The sequence below is a fragment of the Jaculus jaculus genome, chromosome 10 (genome assembly GCF_020740685.1).
Source record: "Jaculus jaculus isolate mJacJac1 chromosome 10, mJacJac1.mat.Y.cur, whole genome shotgun sequence".
Lineage (NCBI taxonomy): Eukaryota > Metazoa > Chordata > Mammalia > Rodentia > Dipodidae > Jaculus > Jaculus jaculus.
The window spans coordinates 29,580,620-29,603,284 of record NC_059111.1 but is presented as its reverse complement, the minus strand read 5'-3'; the positions used below and the strand labels follow the sequence as shown (position 1 = coordinate 29,603,284).

Genomic DNA, 22,665 nt, shown 5'->3' with positions numbered 1-22,665 from the left:
CGTATGTAACTGTGCACTCATTTGATCTTCCTTTCATGAGGGTCAGAACAGCGGTGTTATTATTATTATCATTATTATTATTGCTGTTGTTTCTTGTGGTTCAGTGTTGAGGAGGGAACCCCGGGGTCTTGGGCTGGGCACAGGTGTGCACTGAACTACATCCCTAACACAAACACTGAAGTTTTGTCCTCTTGCCGCAGACCTGTTTCCTAGTGAAAGTAGAACAAACGAAGTTCCCTTCCTTGTACAGCCTCCACTTCAAAGGTTCGCCTGCTCTAAGGAGAGAGAGAGAGAATAAAAGCAGGTCTTGGTTAGCTCTCTGAGGAGCCCTGATCTCTTTCTGGTCTCTGGCCGAGGGAAACTCTGGCGCTCCCCCTGGAGGCGGCCCAGGATGCTGCAGGGGCGTCCCAGCATCGCAGCCCGCTCTCTCCCATAGCCCTGGGGATAAAGCTGGATGGGAATTTTGGGCTAGAGATGACCCTCGCCCTTGGTGCTGACACTGATTAGGTTGTCAGCAGGTTGTGCGTCCAGGAAAGCACAGCTCCAGCCTGGGCTGTCTAGGGACGGGACGGGTTGTTCTTGTAGATGGCTGGGTTGCCAAAGGAAGCCCAAGGGAACTGGATGGTGTGCACCCCTCCTCCACCTTAGCACGTCTTCTTCTTTAAATAATGATTCACATTCTTATAGCCCAGGTTGGCCTCGAACTCCATATGAAGCCAAGGCTGGTCTTGAACCTCTGATGCTGCTGGCTCCACCTCCCGAGTGCTGGGATGACGGGCGAGCGTCACCACCACGCCCGGCCTGGCGTCTTTATTAAAGGACTTTCTTGCGAGACCACTCAGGGCTTTGCTCTGGCGCTTAACCATCAGTGAGGGGCAGGGATGCCGGGGTGAGTTTTCGGGGCCCGCCCAGCCCTCCCATCTCCGCCCCCATCCCCTCCCATCTCCCACTCCAGCTCGCGGTGGCTCAGCGCTGCTGTCCGGGTCCACGTCTCCCGCGAGCTCCAGCCCAGACCCCCGCGCTTCCCTCGCCAGCACCCGCAGCCGCCGGGCATCCTCGCTGGGCAGCGCCCCGGGGCACCCACCAACTTTCGCAGGTAAGGATGGAACCCCTCCCACAGGACGAGACGCTAGGGCCTGGGCGGCTCTGGAGCGAGGCAGGAACCACGCGAGGGGCTCTGACAGGTCCTAAAGCGGGGTCCACGAAAGCTTTGGTTCTTCGGGGGACACCAACCACTCAGCCCTAGGCATTGTCCAGCACCCGAGCCAGCAGGAACCGTGTGGGCGTTGGGATAGGAATGCAATGCTTTCTATTTAAGCGGTACCAGCGGGGTCCGTTTTATTTTTATGATTATTAACAGATGCCATTGAAAAAGGTGTAAAATCCATTCCTGGAAAGAGGGTGCTCTCCTTGAAAGCTGTTTGCGGAGTTACTGTAAAAGCTAGCCTCCCTCTCTGGCCGGCTCTCTGTCCCTTCCTCCTCTCCCTCTCCACCTCTCAAGCCCTCTCTCCCTACATCTACTGGGCTGCAGGGCTCAGCAGAAGACTTTGGAAGAAGGGAGGGGAAGTGCACTCCCCTCTTGGTCTGGCTTTAAAATGACCCCCCCCCACGCCCAGCTGGATTAAGAAAAATAGCAGTGTTGAGCATTGTGGAAGCGCATGGGACCAATCTCCTCCCAACCGTTAATTTTTTCTCCAGACTTTTTTGTAGTCTTCATATTTCCTATAATAGAAAAAAAATTTTTGGAAAGTTGGGGCAATACCCCAGCCTGATGTTTCCTAACTTATCTTTCATATGAAAAGAAACAGCCTTGGTGTGTCTACCCACCCCAACCCCTTCTCACTCCAACCCTTCTATTAACCTTTCTGGCTTCTAAAGTCCGTGCTCATTTTACCCCAAGTACATGTGTGCCTACAGAGGATTATGAAAGTCATAACTTACTGCCGGGGGAATTGTGCTTAGGATCTGCTTGATAATTTAGAAGAGAGAACTTAAAATCCCAGCCAAATAAGACAGCCAGGCTCCAAAGTGCTGGTCAAATATCATATGGAATTTCATTCCTGTTAAACATTAGAGGATTTTTTTTTTTTTTTTTTTAGTGTGGGACAGCTAGACATAGATACCCTCCTCACATTTGCCATGCTGTCTGTGTTCATTATATGTAAAGGATGCAGCTGGTAGTGTGGGTTTATTTCCCATATGTATCTTTCTGTGCTCCATACATTGCATTTTAACAGGAGGGTCAGTCTTGGAATTTCGGAAGATGAAACTACTTCACCTTAGCAGTAAGTTCACTTTGCACATGAGAAATCTGAGGTGGGGAGGTGAGGAAAGAGCAAAATCAAGCGAGCAGTACTCAAATCATCACTGTTGAGCTTTAAGATTAAAAAAATAAAGGGCTGCAGGATGGGTTAGTGGTTAAAGCGCTTGTCTGCAAAGCCAAAGGACCACAGTTCAATTCCCCAGGACCCACATAAGCCAGATGCACAAAGTGCTGCATGTGTCTGGAGTTCGTTTGCAGTGGCTGGAGGCCCTAGAACACCCATTTTTTTTTCTCTCTCTCTCAAATAAATAAATACAATATGTAAAAAAATAAAAATAAATGCCAAGCTTCCTATAGATGATACACCTGATTGGCTAAAAGACATCCCCATAAAGCACCTCAAGACCTGGACATTAACAAACAACACATTTCCAGACATTCCTCGCTGAAAGTCCACCAGAGACAGTATGAAGATAAGCCAGGAGCCATATGCTGCGCACTTCATAAACCAGCAAATGAAAGAGCTAGCAGAGGGTTCCCTGAGTGCCATTCACCCCAAATTTGATTTACACTCAGAAATCCATTGCATAAATTGAGATGTACATGTTCTGGAAAAATCGCTAACAAACAAAGGGTGGTTTATTATATTTTTTATTGTGATGAGGAACAGAAGTTGTCGGTTACTGTAAAGTAATCAACTGTGTAACGTTACCATCTTCCTTTCCCTCAAGGGCTGCCAAACTTTTAAAGCAGACATTCCTGCCGCTGAACTTGAAACTAGCGCTATGGTATGTGATATTTTGAATAAGGATTGGCACACTGTCAATGAACTTTCTGACCACTTTCTTCTCAGCAAAGACTAGGTGGAGAGTTTACCCTGCAGTAATAATGGATTATAAAGTATTCGATAAACATATGGAAATATTTGGCAGGTTCATGACTTTCTTTCGTGTAGAAGTGAATGTCAGGACGTTTGGCGGACTGTACGGCAATGCTGTAGGCCATGGTGGGAGTGTGCTGGCACCCCAACTGTTTTTGGAAAGACACCTGCCAGAAAATTGTCTGGCTGTGGACAGCATTATCAGCCCTCAGTTCATCAGGAGGGGCTCTGGGGCTGGGAGGTGGCTTTCTAAATGTCATAAATTCCATATGTGACAACCATTTAGGACACTATGAACCAGTTTTACCTCCCCCAATCTCCCGTGCTTAAAGTCAGCTTTGTTTTTAATAGCTGAAGGAGCTCAAGGAGTTTAAAAGCCTCTCTTAACTTTGCTCTTAGCGGGCCGGTTCTGCCATCTAGCGGTGGACAGGCGCACAGCACGGTCTTGGTTCCGAGGTCTGGCGGTGGGACCTGGCCGAGGTTCGCTGCTGAGTCATTACTTCTTTTCTCACTCCTGCTTTACGTTAGAGCAGGAAGAGATACTAGAAATGTACGATCCAACTCAATATCCAGAAGCACTGTCAGAGGAATTCTGTTGTAAAGGCTTTTGGGCTGAAGAGATGGCTCAGAGGTTAAATTTAGGTGATTACTTGCAAAGCCTGACGGCCTGGCTGGGATTCCCCAGGAACCCCATAAAGCCAGATGCACAGAGTGGCACATGCATCTGAAGTTTGTTTGCGGTGCAAGAAGTCCTGGAGTGCTCTCTCTCTCTCTCTCTCTCTCTGTAAATACATACATATTTTTTTTTTAAATTTTTATTTATTTATTTGAGAGCAACAGACACAGAGAGAAAGACAGATAGAGGGAGAGAGAGAGAGAATGGGCACACCAGGGCTTCCAGCCTCTGCAAACGAACTCCAGATGCGTGCGCCTCCTTATGCATCTGGCTAACGTGGGACCTGGGGAACCGAGCCTCGAACCGGGGTCCTTAGGCTTCACAGGCAAGCGCTTAACCACTAAGCCATCTCTCCAGCCCTACATATTTTTTTAAAGGCTCTAAAGTGATACCCAGCTTAGTTAACATGAGTTCTGCATTTGCTGAATAAACTAACCTACTTGCACTACTCAAATTCTTGTTTGTCTCTAGCTATATTGGTCTGTACCACCATAAGATTTTTTTTTTATATTTGTAAAATTTAGTGTGTATGTAATTTACTAGTTTTTCAAATTTATGTGTAATACCCTTGAATCAAACTTTTTTTTTCTAATTCATATCACTTTCTACTACATTCTGTGTAAACAAGCAGAGCAGGCAATTTTAGAAACTAGATTTTCACTTTAACATCCATTTCCTGTTTCTTCTCTAATATATTACCAAAGCTTCAAACTTCCAACAACACAATTTCCTTGTATTACATACCTGGGGGTCAGAGGTCTGGGGAGGAACCGGAGGACCATGTTCCTGCTGGAAGTTCTAGGAAAGCTTCCTTATCTCTGGTAGCATGTAGCAGCCACTCGCAGTCCTTGGGTGCTGAGCCTGCCTCATTCAACGCCTGCTGCCATCTTCCCAGCTCCATTTTCTTTTCACCTGCTTGTTTGTCTGTATAAGAGGAATCACATGGAGAATCCGGTAGGTGATGAGCCCCTGAACTGGAATCTCTAGCTCAATCATCTTCCTGAATCCCCTCTACTACATGAGGAGTGTAGCACCTGTGGGTAACTCCAGAGGCATTGTAGGCACGAGGAGGGGACACGGAAGCTAGAGCTGTATGCAATGCCTTAGGCTTTTATCTGTTTTTAATTTACTTTTGTGTAAGAGGTGATGTCTTGCCATGTTGTCCAGGGTGGTCCCGAGTCTGTGAGCTTAAGTGATTCTCTTGCTTCAGCTTCTCAAATAGCCAGGGCCATCAGCATGTATCTCTGCACTCAGGTTTGCATCATGGTATTTTCTGAGTCAGAGACCCTTCACCATGTAGTCTAGGCTGGGCTGGAGCAGACAGTCCTCCTCCCTCAGCCTTGTAAAGGCTAGGATTTCAGCTCTACACCAGGCCTGAATTCCCTCAGTTTTGCTTTGCGATGTTGGATAGTGTTGAAGTCAGCTCCACGTTGCTGGATGAACAGCCAAACCAGGCATGGTTTAGGGGAGGAAGGGTTCTTGGCAAGTTGACAGATCCAGAGGGAGGGAAGTTCTGTCAGTGGCAGAAGCTGCTTCCATACGTCCAAGCAGAGAGGCAACCTCCAGCCAGCAAATACCCAAAGCAGCCAACAAAGCAGCAGCAAGCAGCAGGGACCCAGGCAGAGCTCAGGCCTCTCTGTACGCCTTTGGGCGAGAAATCAGATCTGCCCCCAAACACACCTTAGGGCTGGACTTCAGGACCTGTATCCAGTGGCACCTCCTCCACCCAGGTAGCTGGAGGTCCAAGAGACCATCTTTAATAAAACCACTGAATCTAGGGGGACATACATTCAAACTACTACAGATAAGAAAAACTATAATGGGACCTGTTTGCTAAGAACTCACTGTGCTTCTGGCACAACACACACACACACACACACACACACACACACACACACACACACACATTGGTTTCTCTCAAATATGGTACACTATTATCCTTCTTTAACATGTGTGGAGAATTATAGAGAGATTATATACTGTTAAGAAAATCATATTGCTAGTAAGTGGCAAGTATAGGTTGATTTGATTTTAGAATCCACTGAAATACCCCATCTGTCCATCCTCATATGATACTGTTATTTTCACATCACTGCCATGTCATATACTTTTTCATATAAATATTGCTCTATGGAGTTCTTCAGCCAGTGATCCACACCAGCAAGAGGCTGCAGTGTGCCTTAGATTAAACTTCATATAGTAGCTTTTATATGTATCTCTCCAAGCCCATAGTGACCATGCAAGCTTTTACAAGCATTTTCCAAAGCATTTTATTTTTTATTATCACTAGCAAAGTTTCTCCTTTACCATTGTGACCTCTGGCGCAAGCCATCGTTTCTGTCTGTAGTCACTCAGAGGATCTGGGCCAGACCACAGTGTCTCCTGTGAGTGTCAGCCCTTACCCTCGGGTGGAAGATGCAGGTAGAGAAGGTGAGGGGAGTCTGTCTGCACTTTTAGGTGAGTGTATGTAAACGCGGGCAGTGGTGCTGGAGAGACAGGGGGCTGGGATCATAAAAGGCTAATTAAAAGCAGGCCAACTTCCTTTTTTGCTTATTTATTTATGTGAGAGAGAGAGGGAGAGAGAGGGAGAGAATGATGGATGCCAGGCCCTCCTGCCTGTGCATATGAGCTCCAGACTCATGTGCTACCTTGTGCATCTAGCTTTATGTGATTACTGGGGACTCAAACCCAGGCTACCAGACTTTGCAAGTGAGTGCCTTTAACTACTGAGCCATCTCTCCAGCCAATAGCCAAATGTTTTAAAGTGGTATCCTCTCACTAGCATGTCCTGGCATACAACTGAAAGTAGCCTATCTATCGCCTGTTCTGACTGAACAGGTCTGACTCACATCAGAAAATGTTGGATGAACTAATGCACAGGGATGTCTCATACTGTGCCTATGATGGGGGACAACTACTTCACTTAGAATGAACCAAGAGACAAGAAAAGCAAGGAAAAGCCTGAATCTAACACGTGGTAAGAGAACACAGTTGAATGCAGAATCTCTGATAATAAGACAGCATTTTCATATGTGTTCATATCCGGAACAAAGAATTAATTTGAGATATTTAATACATGGATCTGCCATCTAATCTGCCTGTTATACCTAATACTATATATGTATATATACATATGTATATACGTATATAGATGCTGTCTCAGCTTATATATTATATATGAGAGAGAGAGACTACTTTAGACTATAACTAACTATATTCTGTCACAGTAAAATTCTGTACACTGTACATATACTCACAAAGTTAAGCTTTTCATTCACTGTAGATTGCTTCCTTAGAATAAATATATTGACATTGACTTGGTTTCTTTTTAGGCAGAGGGATTGATACAATGTCAGATTTCCTAATGTTGAACTAGACTGTAAATAACATACAAAGTGATGCCATTAAGTGTTTCATGCTTGAGTAATGTTTAATCACACAACACGAGTTTAATAATGATAAGAAAAACATATTTCAATGCCATAGATATTCATGGAAATGAGTATGAAGAAAGCATTCATTTATTTGGGAAGTCTCTAAAGTGATGCTCTCCTTGAACAAGTAAAACAAGAAGAGACTTTACAAGCAAACTGGAAACCATTGAAAGTATTTGTAAAATTGACCCTAGAAACTTCATGTTCATAGCTTTGACTCATAAGCTCATGGTGATTCCTTGTATATGTCATATCATTTAATTCTATGATAGCATTAAGATAGACATTACGAATGTCCCCACTTTGCACCAAGGAAAGTGAAATCTCGAAAGTTAATGAACTGCCCCAACTCATATGCCTTACAAGAGGAAAGATGGGGACTGAGCCCAAACTATCGTCTTATTCCTGACTTGCACTTATGTTGGTATAGATAATCTACATTTCTCCCAAATGCCCTGTGGTGGCTTGATTCAGGTGTCCCTATAGACTTAGGTGTTCTGGATGCTAGTTTCCCCAGCTGATGGCAAATGGAAATTAACGCCTCCTGGAGGCAGTGTATTGTTGGGGGCAGGCTTATGGATATTATAGCTAGTTTCCTCATGCCAGTGTTTGGCACACTCTCCTGTTCCTGTTGTTCACTTTATGTAGGCCAGGGAGTGATGTCCACCTTCTGCTCATGCCATTGTTTTCCCCTACCATCATGGAGTTTGCCCCTGAGCCTGTAAGCCAAAATAAACCTCTTTTTTTCCCCCCACAAGTTGCTATTGGTTGGGTGATTTCTACTAGCAATGTAAATTTGACTGCAACATTCCCTTTTGCTCCACCTGTCTCAAGGATCTACATGATGAATCATGGTGTAGAACAATGACTTCAGCTTCATTTTATTATCTAATACTTTGAATCCCCATTCCATGACACCTGGAAAGTGACGGTAAAAGTCACCATTATAACAGAAGATAGGAAAAAGGAGGGTGTGGGGCAGGCATGAAACAGAGCTTTGAAAGTATTAAAACTGCCTTACTCATTGAGACCACGTCTCTTAGATCAATGGGTTAGTATTTTCTGGATGATGCATATATGTAGACGTACCCACCCAACTGCAGATGGCTTCGTCAATCAGAGCTATCGTTTTTCTTGACATTATACCACAAGGCAAACTTAGATTTTCCAAAAGAAAGTATCCATAGACATTTGCCCAATTTTAAATTACAGACCAAATTAGATGAGCTAACTAAAGCTATGTCCTCTCATTACTGTGATTTGGAGGCCATATTACAAGGCGCTGCCCTTCCCATAGCCAAGGATAGAAGTGGGCACAGCTTTTGTTTGTTTCCTGTGGTGCACTGTAGAGATGCTCCCAAAAGGGCTGGCAAACCGATGCCATCGCATGACCCAACATTGGATGCAGGAGGCATTGCACACAACCCTCCTGAGCTAGAGTTTTTCAGATACATCAAACCACTTACATTAGTATAAATATGTTGTGTTTGTTCTTTATCAAATGCTAAACCAGTTGATGTACTTCTGAGAGGGCACAGCATGGGATCCTAGTTCAAGAAGGAGAGACATGCTTAGTTAGGAGCACATGTTTGTTAAAATGTCAGATAGAGGCTCCTTTAAACATGCTCAGCTGGTGTCATAAAGATGGCAGACCAAAAGACGAGATGGTTTTTCTTTGTTTTGTCACTCAGAGGTGACTGGAATGCAAGTGCCAGCAGAGCAGCTTGTTGTCTCTCGTGCACGTGTGTGTGTGTGTGTGTGTGTGTGTGTGTGTGTGTGTTCATGTGTGTGAGCATGGAAGTCAGAAAACACTTTTATTTTTTTAAATATTTTTTATTGTTTTATTTATTTATTAGATAGAGAGAGAGAGAGAATGAGAGAGAGAGAGAAAGAGAGAGAGAGAGAGAGAGAGAGAGAGAGAGAGAGAGAGAGAGAGAGAGGGAATATGAGTGTGCCAGGGCCTCTAGCCAGCGCAAACGAACTACAGATGCATGTGCCACAATGTGTATCTGGCTCCCATGGGACCTGGAGAATTGAGCCTGGATCCTTAGGCTTCATAGGCCAAGCTCCTTAACCACTAAGCCATCTCTCCATCTGCAGAAAACACGTTTCTGGTGTCTGTCTTCACCTCCTGTCTTCTTTGAGGCAGGTTCTCACATTGCTTCGTTGTCAGGCTAGTTTCTAGTGGAGCCTAGGATTACAAACACCTGGCCCAGCATTTAGTTCTTTTGGGGGTGGTTGGTGATGTGGTTTGTGTGTGTAGTATGTGTGATATGGTGTATGCATGTATGTGCAGATGTGAACGCCCCACCACGTACACGCGTGGAGAGGCCAGAGGAAACACTGGTGCCCTTGTCTGTTGCTCTTTCATGTTCTCCTTGCTCATGTTTCAGTTTCCTCTTCAGCCACATCTCTTGTTGAAAACCCTAAAGATGAGCTTGGGAGATGGTTCAGAGGGTTAAGTGCTTGCTGGGCAAGCATGGGGACTTGAGTGTAGATTCACAGCACCTACAAAGCACACACCTGTAGTTCAAGCACTGGAGAGGCAGAGACAGGCGGCTAGCTTGTATAGCTGAACCGGTGAACTTTAGGTTGAGCGTGAGACCTCATCTCAAAAAATAAGGTGGAAAGTGACTGAGGAAGGCACCTGAAGTTGTCTTTTGGTTTCCACATGTGCATACGTATGCCCATGCACTGCACATTGTGCACCCACACTCATGCAAACATGCACACACACATGCTCACAAAGCACACATGACTACAGGAGCAAGAAGATGAAGGAGGAGGAAGACGAAAATCATAAAGATTATCTCAATGATGGGTAAGGTGAGCAAAAAGCAATGCTTCCCGTGAACAAAGGAAGCGTGGAGCTTTGAGTTTTATTTATTTCAGAGAGTAAGAGAGAGGGAGGGAAGGAGAGGGGGAGAGAGAGAGAAAGAATGGGCACTCCCATGGCTTCTTGCCATGAGCCACTTTGTGTGCATCTGGCTTTATATAGGAACTGGGAAATTGAACCTGGGCTGTCAAGCTTTACAAACAAGAGCTCTTAACTGTACAGCCATCTCTCCAACACCAAGATTCGAGTTTTAAGAAGTTCCCAGGTGATGCTGATGGTGGAGGTCCTGGGTTTACAGTATGAGGACCTCTGCTGTAATGTGTTCTTTGGTGAGCAACCATGATTTTGGCTCTCAAAAATCATTTCTAACTGCTGGGAGGATGTTTACTTGAGCTCAAAGGGGGAAATCCATGTCTCATACTCATTGCTGTATACCAAGTATGGTTTAAAAGTCACTGATGTGGGGCTGGAGAGATGGCTTAGCAGTTAAGGTACTTGCCTGTGAAGCTTAAGGACCCAGGTTCCATTCCCTAGTACCCATGTGAGCCAGATGCACATGGTGGCACATGTATCTGGAGTTCACTTGCAGTGGCTAAAGACCCTGACATCCTCATTCTTTTTCACTCCACCCTCTAATTAATAAATACATATAAATAAAAACTTTAAAAGTAACTGATGTGACTGAATGTTTCAAATGTATTTATCAAAGCCTTTAATTGAAATAATACATTTAGCGTAACATAGTAACCAACAAATTATACTCAAATACAATTGGATTGTCATGGGCCTTTTGTAAAAGGCTATTGAGCCAGGCATAGTAGATCACACCTTCAATCTCAGCACTCAAGAGGCTGAGGTAGGAGGATGGCTATGAGTTGGGGGCCAGCCCGAGTCTAGTTCCAGGTTAGTCTGGCTAGAGCAAAACCTTGCCTAGAAAACAAACAAATAAATGAGCAAACAAACAAACAAAAAGGCTACTGAGGCAAAGGGCACATGTTTTACTTGGTAAATAGTACAGGAAGTTCTACACTTGAGACCCATACCCTAATTCAATACTGGTATTGTAAGATCTGTCTTGTCATCATTCAGTTGTCACTGAATATATACATATATACATTCTGCCTTTGTAAATATATGCATTCTGCATTTCTAAAACCTAGCTAGCTAAAGATGTTGTAAGATTAACTTAATGCAACTGGGAAAGGAGAAATCTAACTGAGGAAGCGCCTCACCTGTTGACACAGGTATTGAGAGTACCTGTTGACATCCTGTATTTTGTCCATGGATGGTTGTCATATAGTTATCACTGCATAGGTATTCAGTGTCACTTACTAAAGTATAAAGTAAAATCTTATTTATCCTGGGGTGGCTACCTGGTGGCTTTCAGTTTTTGCGATGATCATTTATTAAATACAAAGTGGATAGTCATTGTAAAGGACTTAATGAACTTCAAAAAAATTTGTAGGGGCTGGAGAGATTGCTTAGTGGTCAAGGTATTTGCCTGTGAAGCTTAAGGACCTAGGTTCAATTCCCCAGTACTCCTGTAAGCCAGGTGCAAAAGGTTGCGCATGCATCTGGAGTTTGTTTGCAGTGGCCAGAAGACCTGGTACGTCCATTCTCTATCTGCTCCCCTTCTCTCATAAACAAATAAATAAATATTTTTTAAAAAATTTGTAGTTGAGTGTGATGGTACATGTCTGTCATCCCAGGTACTCAGGAGACTGAGGCAAGAGTATCACCCTGGGCTATAAAATAAGATTCTACTTTGAAATATAATTTAAAATGAGCTAAAGATATAACTTACTTATAGAGTGTTTGCCTAGTATGTGCAAGGCCACAAAAGGAAAAAAAAGGTTGGGTCTCATGTTTAAAAACATCTTTGACTGAAATTTTGCTGAGGGAGGGGGCAGGAGAAGAGAATAAGAGATAATGAAGGGATAGAAAATCTATCTTGCTTTGTTGATAAGCCAAATGGCCCCAACTATCTCTAATTCTTGCCATGTTTTTGGTATTCTAGACAAATATAAATTTTTACCTTGAGAGTTACTCAGTTAAACAAGAAGTTTAAAGACCTCAGTAAAGTTATGGAGTTGTTAACCTTATAAATTCCACTTCCTTAAATAAAATTGATAAAATATTCATCATGAATATTTCATGGAAAAATAACAAGGAAATACAAACTCATTACTACAATCGTTATGGCTTCATAAAAAGTAAAATTTGCCATGATGCTAATTAGAAAACACTGCGACATGAGCATGGATTTTTAGGAAGTATGCACTTTACTGATTTTATGGCAGCATCCTTCCTTCTCCACAGAGGAATGCCCTCCATATCCAAAACAAAATGGATCATAAGCCACTTAGTAAACACTGCACTCTAAAGTTAACAATGATCACCAGTCACCGTTATTCACTACACAAGTGTGTGATGTAAGTGGCAATTATAGAACTTGGATGTAATTTGGTTGATGGCAAGCCAAGATAAATATTATTTTGTTTGCTTCATATTTTCAAATGTTTGATAATTCAAATTAATTATTTCATATTTTGGTGAATGTATGTCTTACTTAAGGAATAAACAGGTAAAGCTTGCTAATGAATTGTGAATTTGTGCATGGCAGAAGAAACTGTTATCAACGGTTGACCTTACCCTGGCTTTTGCCTTTTAGTGGAATCATGTATCCTATGGGTGTGTACTGGATGTGGGCCACTGCTCATTTTCTCTCCTTCCCTCCCTTTCTTTCCTCTTCCTCCTTCCCTCCCTCCTCCCCTCTCTCCCTCTCTCTTTCCAGCCTTCTCCCCTCCCCTCAGGGTTGGGATTGAACCTGGGACCTTGCACTAGCTGAACTGGTGAATCTACCACTGAGCCACATCCCCAGTCCCTTCATTCACTTTGTCTTCTATTTGAAAAATGACCAGCCAAGGGTGCAGGCTCATCACTGATTTGCACAGTGGGAAAATTCTTTGCTAAGCCTATTTTAATTATTAGTTATAACAAAGCTGGAGGAATGAAAGCTAACAAATAAGGGAGAGGTTCAAAATTGCAACTCCTAACTGGTGCACATCACTGAGCGTAAGTACACACACTTGCACGCCGGTGAGCCCAGAGGAGAGGAGAGGAGGGCAAGGGAATGCGAGCAACAGAGGTATTATATAAGTCCCCGAACACTGCAAACCTCAAAACAGTCACATCACAGAAAGCCACTGCTCCTGCCTGACGAGACCCATGAAGGGCAGCTTCCACTGCTCACTAGGACCCTGTTCTCCAGGTGGTCAATACCAACCATGCTCTGTGCTCCACAAATTCTTAAACTACTGTTCATAAATCATTACATCAGAAAGTTTTTTAAAAAAATATTGCATGGCTTAGATGGCTCCAGGCACACCTTTATTTCAAAAAATGCATAGTACATCTTTCTTACCTCAGTATAAAGCCATCTATGCTATATATTTTCTTTTCTATGGCAAATAATTTTGCAATAATCAAAGCAGAGGCCAAGCCTGGTGACACAGGCCTATAATTCCAGCTACTTAGGAGTCTGAGATTTGAAGATCACAAGTTCGAAGTCAGCCTTGGCTACAGAGTGGGTTCAAGGACAGCCTGGGCAACTTAGTGAGACCTATTCCAAAATACAAAGGGAGTGGGCATATAGCTCAGTAGTAGAGTGCTTACCTAGTCTGCACAAGGCCCCTGGGTTCAATCTCCAGTACTGAAAAAAAAAAAAATCACAGTAGGTGACTAGCAGATTTATTTCTAAACTTTTTGCTGAGCAGGGTGTGATGGCACTTGCCTTTAATCCCAGCATTCAGCGCTGAGGAGGCAGAGGTAGGAGGATCGCCATGAGTTCCATAGTGAATTCCAGGTCAGCCTGGGCTAGAGCAAGACCCCTACCTTGAAACCCCCCCTCCTCCCCAAGAGAGCAAGGAAAGCTTCTTGCTGTCTTAGAACGTCATGTGATGAGTTACATCTTCACATCAGCTTGGTGTGCAAATCCCGGTTGAGAGCTTCCAGTGAACACATTTGAGTTCTGTGATAATCTTTTAGATTCTGGAGTTGAGTAGTTTATGACTCTGGTTTTAAGGAGCTAAACTCTGAGAAAGACTGCAAGATATGCGCTTTCTTCATAAGTCATCCGGAAAGAGTGTGGGAGGGACAGGCAGAAAGAGTGTAGTTTAGAACTGGAGCTCACTCTACTCTGGCATGCACAGGGCTGTCTGGGGACAGTCTCTCTCCCTCCCCCCTTCTCTCTCTCTCTCTCCCCCCCTCCCCCGCCTTTCTCTCTCTCTCTCTGTGTGGTGATGTTAGGGGTGGTACAGCGAAAACTGGGTAATGAGCAACCTCCTGATTTTGGAGAAAATAAGGATTTGTGGTGGAGCGTGTTTAGGACTCAAGGCAAATGAAGTAGCTAGGTAACATTCAAAAAGAAAGCACAACTCTTTCTTTTTCTCCGTTTTAGAGGCAAAAACGGAAGAACATGATGGAGACTGTGGTCTTTTGGTTGATGCTTCTGACCCCTGGATGGACCCTCGCCGGCGGGTCGGGAAGGGAAGCCGATTTCACATGGCACCTGAGCCCGATGCCCCGGGTGGTCAGCGCAAGGACTTTCCCCCTGAGCAGCCCCTCGTTCCAGGCCGAGGTTAAGACGGTGATGGGTCCGGCGTGCGGCATCGAGTGCCAGAGGGAGCTCCCGGCGCCCAGCCTGTCGGAGCTGGAGGATGCCCTTTCCTTCGAGACGGTCTTTGACAACGGCACCCGCACCTTCACCAGGGCCAGAGTCCTAGGCCTGGACCCCGAGCAGCTCCGTGCGAACAGCACGGCCCAAGGAGCCCCCGTTAGGCGCAAGAGACACGTGTACGGCACGGACAGCCGCTTCAGCATCGGGGACAGGAGGTTTCTGACCAACTTCCCGTTCAGCACCGCCGTGAAGGTGTCCACCGGCTGCAGCGGGGTGCTCGTGTCCCCCAACCACGTGCTCACAGCCGCCCACTGTGTCCACGACGGGAGGGACTACGTCAAAGGCAGTAAAAAGCTGCGGGTGGGACTGCTGAAGGTGAGAAATAAAGGGGGCCGCAGGGGGTCCAAGAGGAGCCCGAGAGGAGCCCAGGGAGGTGGCCCAGGCGCAGGGGCCCAGGAGCATCCCCGGGGGAGAGCCCGGGGAAGACGCAGGAAGGCAGCTGGAGGGCGTCGGAGGACCACCGAAGGGAAGCCCACTTTCCAGTGGACCCGGGTCAAGAGCACCCACGTCCCCGGAGGCTGGGTGAGGGGGGATGGGGCGGAGCCGGCCCTGGGCTACGACTACGCGCTCCTGGAGCTGAAGCGCGCGCCCGGGCGGCGGCACATGGAGCTGGGGGTGAGCCCGGCCCTGGGCAGGCTGCCCGCGGGGGGCAGGATCCACTTCTCGGGCTTCGACGCCGACCGGGCCGAGCAGCTGGTCTACCGCTTCTGCGGCGTTTCCGACGAATCCGCGGAGCTCCTGTACCAGTACTGCGACGCGGAGGCCGGCTCGGCGGGCGCGGGCGTCTACCTGCGGCTCCAGGAGCCCGGCGAGCGGCGCTGGACCCGCAGGGTCGTGGCCGTCTTCTCGGGCCGCCGGTGGGTGCAGGCGCACGGCGCGCGCAGGGACTGCAACGTGGCGGCGCGCATCACGCCGCTCAAGTACGCGCAGCTGTGTCTCTGGATGCACGGGAACGACGCGCACTGCGCCTAGGCTAAGGGGCGCGCACAAAGCCCGGGGTCCTCGCCCGGGGTTGGAACCTACCAATAGCATATCAACACTTTTACTTTGTGTATGTGTATGTGTGTGTGTGTGCAAACTTTATCAACGTTAGGATACGCTCGTACATTTAAAAAAACAAAACATTTTAGGTACAGATATATTGAAAGTAGATGGGCACCTCCAATGCCAACTATATACTCGTCTTTACATGGTGCTAAGTTTCGCTGGTGGGAAAAATAAGTGGTTTTTTTGTATACTTTCTTTGAAATTCGATGCTATTTATAACTTCAGACTTGTACTGTAATAGGTGACTTTTCAATGGACTCGTTCCTAGGATCACAGTGTAGGGAAGAACTAACACGATACCAGCGTGGGTGAAACGTGAGCCGAATATACCAAGGTGGACAGTAACATAATCAGCGGCAGGAGGGAGACAGGGAGATTTCTTTTTATTGCTCCAAGCTGGATCCAGTCTACTCCTTCCCTCAGTGCTTACTTATCTTTACTCTTGAACTTTGGAAAAGTAGTTTTTTGTTTTTATTTTAAATACAGAATGAAATGCATAAAAATAATTACCTATCAAAAGAAACAGCAAGCTTTTTAAACAAAACTATTATTAACTACTGCCTTAGAAGCATTAAGAGTTGTATCCCTTTAAAGATGAGAGAAATGGTTTGTTGTACACAATAAGTCAAGTTTAGAAATAAGGAAGCTGAGGCACCTTAACACTTCAAATTTTTATTTGCTACTCAAAACATGAAGTTTTCATGCTTGCACGTGGAAGGCATTCAACAAACTATGGCCATGTCCTGAAACAACAAACTATGGCCATGTCCTGAAGGCCACATTGTCGAGACTGTCCGTTGTACTGTCCGTGAGGTGCTACATTTTTAAAGCAAGAAATTCTGTAATTCTTTTCAAAAGAGAAACAGCACAACACCCTCTCTTCCTGTTTCAAAAGGCAGACGGTCATTGACGGTGAGAACAAAAACAGAGCAGGCACTCAGTGTGTGTCCACGCACAAGCAAATGTGTGGTGAATGGCTATAAAAGGGCTTAGTACAGGGCATTACGCTTGCATAGCTTCAACAATCTATACCCAGGTACCTGCTAAAGCGCAGTAACTGCCTGATTTTTGTTCTGCTCTTTCTGGCAGGTTTTAGGGCCACATTCTCATTTCTCATGATACAATTCACTGATTCATTCCAAGGTACCCCCCCTTTTCTTTGAAAAATAGGTCCTAAAATAATGGAAGATTGCATTCTCAACTAGTATGCAAGAGAATATTTCATTAGATATCATGAGAGATTTTGTAAATGGTGCTCAAAATAGTTGAAATTCAATACAAGTGCACATTCTTTATGATGTGAGTTGTTAACAATAATTCAATAAAATTATAAAAATAAACCAGTTATGACTCACTGTGTTTATATGCTGGCTTTAGTTAATGGGCTTAAGTAAATATTAAATTAACTGTCATTTAAACAGTGATTTTCAGGCTGGGAGTAATGGCATTCAGGAGGCTAAGGTAGGAAGATCGTGGTGAGGTGAGTTTAAATCTACTATCAGTCCACATAGTTGAATTCCAGGTCAGCCTGGACCATAATGAGACCCCACTTCAAAAAACAAACAAACAAAAAAAAAGTGATTTTCTTTAGTACTGAGCATATCTCACTGAACAGCTTCTTGGCATTTCTTCCAGTTGGATAGGCTAGAGCTAAAACATCAATAAGTTTTCTTTTTTATTGTTTTGTTTAAACAGGCTCTTTTTCTAACCTAGCCGACTTAGAACTCACTCTGTAGCCCAGGCTGGCCTTGAATTCTCACAACCCTTCTACTCAGCCTCACTAGTTCTGGGATTAAAAGTGTGTACCACCACACACACCTGGCCCAGTCAGTTTTCTTTTGGGGGGTGGCCTAATCTAGATGGTCCCTGTATGAAAAGTCATTCAAGTCAAATTTTGCATATATATATATATATACACATATATATATGTATATATATATATATATACACACACACATATATATGTGTATGTATATATATATATATATATATATATATATATATATATATACACACACACACACACACACACACACACATATGTGTTACAAATTATACTTATGAACACAAAGAATTCAGTTAGTCAAACCTAGGCACATTTACATTTTTTCTTCCATGTGCAAAGGACTGTACTGACCTGCTTTGTAAATATGCAACAAAACATCTGAAATTTAATTTCTTGGGGAGTTTTTCTTTCTTTACCCAATTAACATTTCATTTACTTTTTCTCCCTCAGAGAGATGTGTGTGTGTGTGTGTGTGTGTGGGGAAACTTTTCTTTTTTCTCCTTCCTGATATGATTCTTAGGTGTGTGTGTATAATTAATGAGCTTATAAGCATTACTTATAGGAGTAGAGATGACTGAAAGGTGTCAGTGCCACTCAGAAGTCCCCTGTCAACTTCTAGGCAGCTATGCCACTGAAGAGTCTGTTGACTTAAATCTAATGTTCATTTTTAAAAGATTTAAATGTATGTCTGGCTGTCTCAATCCACTTGGGCTGCCATACCAAAATACTTCAGAATTTATAAACTATAGGAACTTAGGCTCAACAGTGTTTTCATAGTGACTTCTTACTGTGTCTTCATGGGAACGACCACATAATTTCCCTCAGGCCTTTTATAAGAGTCATAACTTATTTATGTGCATGGAGCCTTCTTGACCTGGTCACTTCCCCAAGGATTTCTTAATACCATCACTGTGGGGACAGCTTCAACATGTAAATTATGGAAAGGCACAAACATTCAGATCATTGAAATAACCAAGATAAGAACCACAGATAAATTCTTTTCTTCCTTTTTTATTAAACAGGATCATTTATTTTGGTTAGTCTAACCTCCAACATGTGGCTCATAGAATCCTTCTGCCTTAGCCATGCATGTTGCTGGACTACAGTTGCATGCCTCTGGGCATGGCTGACAGTTAACTTATGCATACATCAAAGAATTCCTTAACATGCTTATATCAAATACAGAATTTCATGACTGAGACCATAAAAGATCATCCAGTTTAACCTAATAGCTTGAGTGATTTTTAAAATGTATTTTATTTATTTACTCAAGGTAGGGTCTTGCTCTAGCCTAGGCTGACATGGAATTCACTATGTAATCTCAGGGTGACCTTGAACTCACAGCTATCCTCCTACCTACCTCTGCCTCTTGAGTACTGGGATTAAAGGCATGTGCCACCATGCCTGGCTCTATTTATTTTATTTTATTTTATTTTATTTTATTTTATTTTATTTTATTTTATTTTATTTTATTTTATTTTATTTTATTTTATTTTGAGAGAGAGACAGACAGACAGACAGATAGAGAGAATGAGTACACCAGGGACTCCAGCCACTGTAAACAACTCCAGACACATGTGCCACCTGGCTTATGTGGGTCCTGGGGAGTCAAACCTGGGTCCTTTGGTTTTGCAGACAAACACCTTAACCACTAAGCCATTTCTCTAGCCCTTGACTTAAAAATAAATCTTCATGAACTTTATTTTAAAGTTCTAAAACTTTCTAAAACTGGGCAACACTTCATAAACCCAAATATATGTTCTAATGGGCTGAGAAAAAAGAGGTTGGTTTTATGGACAGAATAAGACTGAGAAGAAAAAAAAAGCAGAAACAAAAAGCCCAAAAGTGAATTGGCCATTTCAAGGGTAATGTACCTTGTAAGATAGGGGCAGGGAAACAAGAAAATAGGAAAACAACTGAGTGTTAGCATCCTCTCATTTCAGGTTACTTATTATGTGTATAATCAAAGCCAAAGAAATATTATCATTTGTGAAACTGGCCTTCCTGGGAAATTTGTCTGCTATCTCTTTAATCCTGACTTCTCAAAAAGGCTGTTCATGTGAAATCTAGCAGGAGCAACCCTATTTTGATTTTTAGTCTGGCCTATTGAGTTCCCATGCAAGAGGAGCTTAGTCCAAAATCAACAGCCTCTTGGACTCTGTATTCAATAGTTCTCTATTTATCATCGTCCAGAAGATGGCATGATCAGAATTTAGGGATTCAGAGCTACTCTTGGTGTGTTATTTTTACATTGATGTGAGAAAACACCCGACATAAGCAACTTAAAAGGAGAAAGATTTACTTTGGCTTACATTTTGAGAGTTACAGTCAGGGGTCCCTTGGCTCCGTGTTTCTGGGGTTGTGGTGAGGCAGTGTGTCATGGTGGAAGGGCACAGAGGAAGAAAGTTGCTGGTGTCTTAGTAGTTGGGAAGCAAAGAGAGAAACAGGAAGGGGCCACCTCCAGAGACATGTACTTTGTGGCTTACTTCCTCCAGGTCCCCACCACCTAATAGCCTGATCTGTATGAACTCACTAATGGGTTAACTATCTCACCAATGGAGCTAGCACCCTCATAAGCCCATCATAACTCCAAATGGCCATTATCTAGGAATCAAGCCTTTAACACATGAATCTTCTGGAGGGACACTTTATATTCAAAACATAGTAACTGACTACAACCATTTTGGCCTCTGGTCTCAACACATCAATCGTAGGTTACAGTGTCTTTCTGATCACGTGTTACTTTGAGGTTTTGTTATTTCAGCTAAAGAGAGATCATCTGATATTCCACACAAACATATAAAAGTTTTGAGAGAATCTCCCAAGAGACCATTATTGCAACTCTCAGAAGAATGATATGAACAGTTTATGGTGTACTCCATAGCCAGGTTCAACATGAACCAGTCCTGCAAAATCAAACAGATCAAAGACTCAGATGAGCTGACATTTTAACCAACTAATCTGTCCACTAAAGTTTGTGACTGAATCTTTATGCAATGATGATATAGAGCAATGGGAAGAGCCAGCAATAACACAGCTCCTCCCCATTTAATTAGTAAAAAATGATTCTATCACTTAGCATTTGAGGAAAGGGCCTAATTAAAGAAGAATGACAGTTCTCTAAAAGAGACCACTGAGACAGTTTTGGAAAACTGTTGAATCACCCAAGTGGACTTCTATATCTTAAATTTGTATCTTTTCCCATGGCCTTCTCTTCACGTGATTAACCAGTGGTATAAAAACAATTTTCCCCACTTAAATTATTACATTATTATTGTAGTTACCTTCAAGTTGCTGGGACAGAACACCTGACCAAAAGTAGCTGATGGGAAGAAAGGCTTTATTTTGGTTTATAGTCTTTTATTTTTTTTGTTCATTTTTATTTATTTGAGAGTGACAGAGAGAGAAAGAGGCAGATAGAGAGAGAGTGAGTGAGAATGGGCGTGCCAGGGCTTCCAGCCACTGCAAACAAATTCCAGACGCGTGTGCCCCCTTGTAAATCTGGCTAATGTGGGTCCTGGAGAATCAAGCCTTGAACCCCGGTCCTTAGGCTTCATAGGCAAGCGCTTAACCACTAAGCCATCTCTCCAGCCTTTGGCTTATAGTCTTGATGGGAAGCTTCCCAATAGCAGAGAAAAGCTGGTAGAGCAGGGGCCAGACATGGTCCCTTGCTGGCAGGTGGAAAACAGCTGCAAGAGTAAGGAGGAGCTGGCTATAATAATCCAAAGTCTGCTGCCAGTAACAATCCTCCAGCAAGGCTCCATGCCCTAAAATGCCACTAACTGGGGACCAAACATTCAAAACATGAGTTTATGGGAGACACCTGACTCAACCCAACATAGTTATTAAAATTAATTCACGGGGGCTGGTGAGATGGCTTAGCAGTTAAGCACTTGCCTGTGAAGCCTAAGGACCCCAGTTCAAGGTTTGATTCCCCAGGACCCATGTAAGCCAGATGCACAAGGTGGCACATGCATCTGGAATTTGTTTTCAGTGGCTGGAGGCCCTGGCACACCCATTCTCTCTCTCTTTCTCTCTATCTGCCTTTTTCTGTCTGCTGCTCTCAAATAAATAAATAAAATTAAAAAAAATAATTCAGGGTCTGGAGTGATGGCTTAGTGGTTAAGGTGCTTGCCTGTGAAGCCTAAGGACCCAGGTTTGATTCCCTAGTACCCATGTAAGCCAGATGCACATGGTGGCACATTCATCTGGAGTTCATTTGCAGTGGCTAGAGGCCCTGGCATGCCTATTCTTTCTTTCTCTCTCACGAGTAAATAAATAAATATAAATAAATAAATATGAAAAATGATTATGTGCTAAGGCAGTTGAATCAAGCACTGAGCATTAAAAGGAGGGGTAGCTATAAATACAAATAACAGGGACTAGCATCAGGATTCTTAAGTGCAGGTTTCTATAATGACTAAATATATTTTACTCTCAAGCTTATAAACTATCTACTGGGATTAAGAAAAACTACTTTGGCTGGGTGTTGTAGTGCATGCCTTTAATCCCAGCACTCTGGAAGCTGAGGTAGGAGGATCACTGTGAGTTTGAAGCAAGCCTGAGAGTACATAATGAATTCCAGAATTTCAGGTCAGCCTGGGCTAGATCAAGACCTTACCTCAAAAAATTAAAAACAAAATAAAACACCTTTGTCATAAAATGTTTCATAAATATCAGAAAAATAATCTTCAGTTAATTATATAGAGGAATCTCTGTAGTAATAAGAATTCCAGATGCAGGATAAAACACCACTAATTTTCTAGCTACAATTGATTTTGTAGAATGAACAACATTGTGTAGCTGGTACAACAAGACCCCACAGAGTGGGCTTGAGAGATTGCTCTGTGGTTAAGGCAGTTGATTACAAAGCTTAAGGAACTGGTTTTGATTCCTTAGTATGCTTGTAAAGCCAGATTTACAGTGGCCCGTGAACCTGGAGTTTGTTTTCAGTGGCTGGAGGCCTGGCATGCCCTCCTTTCCTTCCTTCCCTTCCCTTTCTTCC

The 22,665-nt window shown here is 43.7% G+C and overlaps 1 protein-coding gene across 2 annotated transcripts; it reads left to right on the top strand.

Moving 5' to 3' along the window:
* The first annotated feature begins 988 nt into the window (after positions 1–988).
* On the top strand, positions 989–17,214 carry Prss35 (serine protease 35). Of its 2 annotated transcripts, XM_045161111.1 has the most exons (3): positions 989–1,096; positions 2,995–3,051; positions 14,549–17,214. In XM_045161111.1, exons 2-3 carry the CDS (start codon positions 3,049–3,051, stop codon positions 15,797–15,799), a joined length of 1,254 nt encoding a protein of 417 aa, XP_045017046.1. In that variant the 5' UTR covers positions 989–1,096; positions 2,995–3,048; the 3' UTR covers positions 15,800–17,214. The 2 variants fall into 2 exon arrangements, with proteins under 2 accessions (XP_045017046.1, XP_004660522.2); XM_004660465.2 differs by lacking the exon at positions 2,995–3,051.
* Positions 17,215–22,665: the final 5,451 nt, after the last annotated feature.